Raw genomic sequence first — 7,912 nt, 5'->3', positions numbered from 1 at the left:
CTTAGCTTTTCTTTGTTATTAGATAAACATGATGCAGCTATATTTATGCTTTATTGTCTTTTGGAGCATTCAGTTTCTAGTTCTTCTTGTATACATACGCATTCATGTTTTTGTGAGTTAGATAGCGCTTACTAAGCAAATTTTGCTTATAGATTGCATTTCCTCTGACTGCAGATAAAGTCAAGGAAAGGATTTAGCAAGGAATGCGTCAAGGTGGTGCGGATGGTGTGTGATGCCAGGACTATGGAGAGACCTGGGGATTCGCCAAGAATTTATTAAGTCTGTTTCCGTTTAATTGTTTAAAGAATTTAGAACTTGTACATGCTACTCTATGGATTGTTTTATTGTGTTTTGTGAAAGTTGATTATTTTGATTATATATGAACTGCGTGTGTGTTTGATATATGTTCCAGCCGCCTGTGGCTGTGTATACTGTGTATGTATTGATGTTTATAGTCACCGGTACAGGGGAGATTCTGTCGAAATTTTTCGGTAGGGATTCCTCATGGTTTCGATCACACCGGTTAAGTAGAGTTAATAGTTAAATAACGGTCACCTTAGAGAGTGGTATAGTATAGTAAGAAGGGTGGTCGTTACAATGGTGAAGTCTCGGCAAAGGTTGCTAGACTCGGTATAGCGAGGTCAAATTGATCGGCAACAGATCGGGTGGTTCGGACCCGATCTGCTTGTCGCTGGTTGTCGATAGGAGCTGTTGGAACCCCAAGGTCATTTTGATGTGATCAAACAAGTTAAGTTAGGTCCTGTTTGGTTTACCCCTTGTGTCTAAGTGTGTAGGAGCTTAGGAGAATAGGAAGTTGAGCGGAAGACGCGACTAGCGAGAAGGATGGCACAAGGAGAGAGCTGACGGGCTCGATACGCCCGAGAGACAAGGTGCCGCGGAAGAGTACACCAGTGGATGAAAAGAACATACGCGACATTCGAGGGACGAGAAACCGGGGAGGAAGGCTGCTCGAGGAGAAGGCCGAAACTTGGGTTCGGGTGAGTCCTATTCTAGATGGCTGAGATCACCCAAGCAAGCGGACACGGATCGAGGCGAGCTGAACCAGAGCAGAGGGCCCGGACTGGAAAAGTCAACATTATTGACTTTCTTGGTCTGGGCGCCCGGACCTGGATTTTATCCAGATCACGGTCAAACGTGATCTATGCGAAAAGGGATAAAGTTTTATCCCCTCCCAGGCGTTTGGAACCCTCCCAGGCGCTTGGAACCCTTCCAAGCGCTCCAACCAAGGCTATAAATGTAGCCTTGGTCCAAGAAGGTAAAACACAACAAGCAATTACATATTCAACACTTGTGCGCTCCTCTTGTTTAGTTTAGTTTCTATTTTCTGTACATCATTGCTGTAAGAAGCTTCTCCGCCTGAAGGAGATCTTTAGCGTGCGTTTCATTCCTTGGATTAACAATCTCCTTGGTTGTAACCAAGTAAACTCCTTTGCCTCTTCTTTTTAATTTATTGCTTTTATAATTTATGCAAGTGTTTCTTTAAAAGTTCGAGAAGGGTTGTGTTTTTTTATGCAGGGCAATTCACCCCTCCCCTCTTGTCGGCCTCTAAAGGGACCAACAGGAGCATCAAGCTGTCACGTCTGTGACACCAGCTAGCCTCAGATGCAAAAGTCCAAAGTCATGCTAGAATTTGACGAAAGAGGTGCGTGACACTGATTGTGGGACTCACGATGGCCGACACGGCGTCAAGTGAACCAGGGCAGCACGATGGCGCGATAAGGGGAAGGCAATGACAGTGTTTCCCTACTCTTGGCCGTAGACAACCTAGTGTGGTCGGCTTAAGCGGAGGAGTCGATGAGATGGTGTCGGGCGATGGCGATTGGCAATCGGGCAGTGCGGCAAGATTGCAAGATGGAAGAGAAGTGGGCGGCGACGTCAGGTAAGAAAGGGAGAATCAGTAGAGGGGGCTCGGGTGAAATGAAGAGTGGAGAAGTTTTTATATCCAAAACTTAGATTAATTTCAATAAACCCTAAGTTTAATCCCTCAATCAACTCTCACTTAAATAGTTATTCCAAGCACGCTTTCTCTTAGACCAATATATCCTTCTCCTTAAAATGTGTCGTACGGATTCCATTTAAATCTTAAAAAATTTCTAGAAAATTTCATAAAGTTATTACTTATTATTAAATTTAATATATCTTACAAGTGTGAGGGTGGGGAGGTGTGGGTATCAGTGATGACAGACACGAGCAAGACCCAGTGCCAAAAGAGCGTGGCTATAAATGATGTGGAGAATTTTTCAGTGTCTCAGTTGCACTAAGCAAGAGAGCGCTACGATCGCTACTATCGTCTCAGCTCACAAACGGCTATGGTTCGATCCCCAACAAGATCACTTGTGGAGATCAAATTTCTAGTGTGCATGAGTGTACCAAGAGTTGGCACATTTTCTGAATTTATTTAGTGGGTAAAATGTGAGATGACTGTCTACTCCAGAATCAATCGGGTTGTAAAATCTGATATGGCCTATTCATCGATCGGTTAATACCTCCCATTAAAATAAAAGAAAGAAGAATGATGAATGAAGTGGCTCCCAAAAGTAATTAAGGTGGCGTTTGGTTCTTATTTAGAAATAGGAATGAATTTTTTTTTACCCTTAGTAGAAAATAAGAGAAATAATTAGATGTGAGAGAAAGTTAAATGTGAGAGAAAACTATGATGAGAGAGAAAGTGTAATGAGAGAGAAAATATGATAAGAAAGAATGAAGAGAAGGAAAACATAATGGGCGAGAATGAAAAGAAAGTGTGATGAGAGACAATGAGGAGAGAGTGTGTATGATGGGAGAGATTAAGGAAAGAGAAAAATGATGAGAAAGAAAGTGTGATCAGAAAAAATGATGAAAGATAGTATAATGGGAGATAAAGCATGATGAGAGAGGATGAGTAGAGAGAAAGTGTGATGAGAGAAAAAGTGTGATGGAAGAAAATAAAGAGAGAGAAAGTGTGATGAGAGAAATGAGAAGAGAAAATGTATGATGGGAGAGATTAAGGAGAGAGAAATTATGATGAGAGAGAAAGTATGATGATAGAATAAAGAGAGAGAAAGTATAAGAAAGAGAATAAAAAAGAACAAAATAATATAAAAGAAAATTTGAACAAATATATTAAGAATATTTTCATCCAAAACTTCATTCTCATTCTCATTTTCATCAAAACTCAAAAGAGAAGGTGAATTTCATCAAGATCTAAGTTTTTAGATTTCATTATAAAATTTTAATTTCATTTCCATCAACCAAATACATGATTTAAAAATAAATTTATTCTCTTATTCCTAAACTCCAAAACTAAGCGTCACCTAAAATATCCTTAGGGAAAATTTCTAATGATTAAAGACCACTACGGTCTACTTTGGCACATTGAGAGCAATCCCTATCCATGCAATGCGCTTTCAAAGACTAATTTTTTTCTCCATTTAGACAAAAAAATATATATTCCATGTGATTTATTTTCCTACATTCACATTTGGTTTTCAAGAAATAATTGACCATGTCTAATTAATATTAGAGACACCTAACTTATGACAAATCGTTGCACGATTTTAATGTGATGTTTATTATTATTATTATATTTTTGGAATGCTCGCCGTGAAACACCTTAGGCAGCAGTTAAAATTTAAATCTTAGATTTCTAGTTAATCTTTCGAGGTAGACTTATCCATGGATGAGGTTACAATCGAACTCGGCCCTGGACTCAAACTCATATCACCTTGATTGAGCATCCTAACTAACTAGACTATAAGTATTAATTTTTTATGTGTTAATTAATTAATTAATAACTAATCAATAGTTTTTTTATTGTTTTTCTTAATAACTCAGATCACGATTTCAATTGAGATTCCAGTTGGAAGGCTTAAAAGGCTGCAACGTAGTTAATGCCATGTTTAGTTTCAACAATGAGAGTTGGGATAATTTTCATATTTATTTTATATAAAAAAATGATCATTAATATATCAATTTTTAATGAATTTCTTACGAATAAGTTTACATCCTTCGTCTCTAATTATTAGGGGTATAAATGAGTCAAGCCGCTCGTGAACTATTCGAAACTCGATTCGATAAAATCTCGTTTGAGCTCGTTTAATGAGGTTAGTTAAGATAAACAAACCAAATTCAAGTTTCACAATATTCGACTCGTTAATTTATGAATATGTTCGTTAAGCTCATAAAATTAACTTTTAAATAATAATAATAATAATTTTGATATTAAACTTATAGATTTTACACACTACTTATGAAAAATATAGATAAATATATTAAATTTATTTATTAGAATAAAATTATAAATTTTAACAAGAATATTATAATTTTTAAAAAATATATAATTTAATTTGTAATGAATATTTAAATTTATAATTTATATTTATTAAACTCGTTTAGGCTCAATAAAAATTCGAATAAACTCATGAGTTATAAATTTATTCGTTAAATAAAATTCAAATTCGACTCTCCAAGAATTTAATTCGATTACACTCCTACTAACTATCCACCGCGGGCACAACTCCAAGCCAGCCACGAATCGTGCGGGGCACTCGACAAGCACTTACATACCGAGCCCATCTTTTCCTTGGCTTAGACTGCGTACACGTCAATGGTAGTTTAGTAGGTGAGATGGCGACTGCCGCTTTGCAGTCTCCCTGGTAGCCATCTGAACCCTCCTTTGCCGTCGATTTGTTAGATCAACGGCATGATCGTGAGACGCTTTTGCGGAGGCAGAATTAGGCCGCCGCTAAATCTCACCCACCCTACCCGAACCGGGTTCAGGTTAGGTAATCCGGGCCCACTCGAATGAAGTTGCATGTTTTTTGGGTTTTATCCTTTTAAGCCTCCAGTGCGCTCCAATGACTGCGATCGTAATGGGGTGGGTGAAATGCTGACATGGCGTGATCTAGAGCGCTAGTTGTTGTCTTTAGTCAGCAATTGCGACGACCAGTCACTTGTTCCACCAACCAAAGATCAATCTTTGTATTCCTAATTTGTGTACAGAGATTTACGGTAATTCCATTTGTGTCCTGACCTACTCCTTAAACCCACCACCGGTATATTTACCTTCCCCTCCGTCGCCGGATTTCTCAGGTAAGAAACCGAAGCCTACCCACTCTTCTCGTTACTGCTCGACATGGGATCGTACTTGACGCCAGAGGAGACTATTTTCCGGTCGAAGTTACCGGACATCGCCATCGACAACCGGCGGCCGCTGCACGATTACTGCTTCGAACGGCTGGCGGACTTGGGCGACTGCCCCTGCCTAATCGACGGCGCAAGCGGCGCCGTCATGAGCTACGCCGAGGTGGACCTCGCGTCCAGGCGCGTCGCCGCGGGTCTTCTCCGGCTCGGCGTCGGCAGGAGGGAGGTGATCATGATTCTGTTGCGGAACTCGCCGGAGTTCGTCCTCGCCTTCCTCGGCGCCTCCCGCCACGGCGCCGTGGCGACAACGGCGAATCCGTTCTACACCCCCGCAGAGATTCACAAGCAGGCGGCGGACGCCGGAGCGAGGGTGATCGTCACGGAATCGTGCTACGTGGACAAGGTGCGGGAGTTCGCGCGTGAGCGAGGGGTGGTGGTCGTCTGTGTGGACGATCCTCTGCCGGAGGGCTGCAGGAGCTTCTCGGAGTTAACGAAGGAAGCGGAGGAAACAGAGGAGGAGGAGGAGGAGATCGACGCGGACGAAGTAGTGGCGCTGCCGTACTCATCGGGGACGACGGGGCTTCCCAAGGGGGTGATGCTGACTCACCGGAGCCTGATCACGAGCGTGGCGCAGCAGGTGGACGGCGACAACCCGAACCTCTACTTCCGGAAGGAAGACGTGCTGCTCTGCGTCCTGCCTCTCTTCCACATTTACTCCCTCAACTCGGTGCTGCTCTGCGGCCTCCGCGTCGGCGCCGCCATCCTCCTCATGCGCAGGTTCGAGATCTCCGCCATGTTGGAGCTGGTGCAGCTCCACCGCGTCACCGTCGCGCCCTTTGTCCCGCCCATCGTGCTCGAGTTCGTCAAGAGCTCCCTCGTCGACGGCTACGATTTGTCCTCCATCCGCATCGTCATGTCGGGGGCCGCTCCCATGGGGAAGGAGCTCGAGGACAAGTTCATGGGCAAGCTCCCCAATGCCACGTTGGGCCAGGTTGACACATCACTAATTGAATGCATGCAAAATCCATGCCCTGTTCGATCTTTTGATGAACAATGTGGGATTAACAGGGGTACGGGATGACGGAAGCAGGGCCGGTGCTGGCGATGTGTCTGGCGTTCGCCAGGGAGCCTTTTCCGGTGAAGTCCGGAGCCTGCGGCACGGTGGTGAGGAACGCCGAGCTCAAGATCGTGGACCCTGACACCGGCCGCCCGCTCGGCCGCAACAAGAGCGGAGAGATCTGCATCAGGGGAGAACAAATCATGAAAGGTAATTCGAGATCAGAATTCGATTCGAAATCTCAATTCGCATCTTTTTCTCATCGCCACGATCGTTGCAGGGTATCTGAACGATCCGGAAGCCACGAAGAACACGATCGACGAGGAAGGCTGGCTGCACACCGGCGACATCGGCCTGGTCGACGACGACGACGAAATCTTCATCGTCGACAGGCTGAAAGAGATCATCAAGTACAAGGGCTTCCAGGTTGCGCCGGCGGAGCTCGAAGCGCTGCTCATCGCCCACCATGACATCGCCGACGCTGCCGTAGTCCCGTAAGCAACTACAGATTCCCAATTCCTCCTCCATTTTAACCTGAACGAACGCTCCGCAGGATGAAAGATGAGGCCGCCGGAGAAATCCCCGTGGCCTTCGTCGTCCGGTCAAACGGCTCACAGATCACCGACGACGAGATCAAGCAGTACGTCTCCAAGCGGGTAACTTCTCAACTTAATTAAATCACAATACATTTAATTAGTACTAAATTGAAAGGGGTAATTGCAAATATATATGGTCTAGGTGATCTTCTACAAGAGGATCGGGAAGGTGTTCTTCGTGGAGGCCATTCCGAAGGCGCCATCTGGCAAAATTCTGCGGAAGGACCTGAGATCGAGGCTCGCAAGTCCATTCCCATAAAATGATTTACAAGTGTCTTTGGAGCAAAATTGGGTTTGATATTATGATAATAAGTTTGCATGTAGGCATACTGTTCATCACTGGAGACGTAGCTCCTGGTACAAGATCCCTCTTATGGACTTGGATTCTTGTAGGGATCTTACAAAAGAGAAGGTAAAGACACTGTAGAATCTAAGCTCGATAATTCAATTGTTAGGGTTGTCGACCACATTATACTTCAAAATACTTGTTATCCTCATGAGGTTGTAAGGATCCGATCGTGTGCATCTAAACGTGGTTAGGAGCTTAATATTTTATGTCTATTGATCTGTTTTAAGAGCTTTTTTATTTATTTATAAATTTGATAAAAAAAAAAAACTACTCATAAATGATGTGACAGATAGTAGCGGAAAGTCAAATAGAATGGTGTGATAAGCGGATAGAAAGTCAACCTTATCAAAACGACGCACCCGGCTCCCTCAGCTCAACTATCCGACTCCCTCAGTCCAGTTACTTGACTCCCTAAACTCGGCTACCCGTCTCCCCCAACAACTGACTCTCTCAGCTTTGGCTACCCAACTCTCTCAGCCCGATCACCTAACTCCTTTAGCTCGGCTACCTAACTCCCTCAACACCTGACTCCCTTAGTGGGGTCACCTGATTCCCTCAGCTCGGCTATCCTAATCCCTCAACTCTGGACTCACTCAGCTTGGTCACCCGACTCCCTCGGACAGGATTCGTATCCTACATGCCTCGTTGAACAGTTTCTCCTAGAAGACGTGTACAATGTAGCTGTTCCTTCTTAGAGGGCGTGGAAAATGTAGTTGTTTATCCCAGAGGGTGTGGACAACATAAGCGTTCATCTTAGAACACGTAGAG

At 43.8% G+C, this 7,912-nt stretch overlaps 1 protein-coding gene across 1 annotated transcript; it reads left to right on the top strand.

Moving 5' to 3' along the window:
• Positions 1-5,060: 5,060 nt before the first annotated feature.
• Positions 5,061-7,370, top strand: LOC122032094 (4-coumarate--CoA ligase 3-like). Its single transcript, XM_042591346.1, has 5 exons — positions 5,061-6,133; positions 6,211-6,409; positions 6,480-6,693; positions 6,753-6,855; positions 6,938-7,370. Exons 1-5 carry the CDS (start codon positions 5,135-5,137, stop codon positions 7,052-7,054), a joined length of 1,632 nt encoding a protein of 543 aa, XP_042447280.1. The 5' UTR covers positions 5,061-5,134; the 3' UTR covers positions 7,055-7,370.
• The last annotated feature ends 542 nt before the right edge of the window (positions 7,371-7,912 follow it).

This window comes from Zingiber officinale, chromosome 11A (assembly GCF_018446385.1).
Source record: "Zingiber officinale cultivar Zhangliang chromosome 11A, Zo_v1.1, whole genome shotgun sequence".
Classification (NCBI taxonomy): Eukaryota; Viridiplantae; Streptophyta; class Magnoliopsida; order Zingiberales; family Zingiberaceae; genus Zingiber; species Zingiber officinale.
Note: the sequence above shows the minus strand (reverse complement) of the source record. Positions and strands in the feature narration are given on the sequence as shown.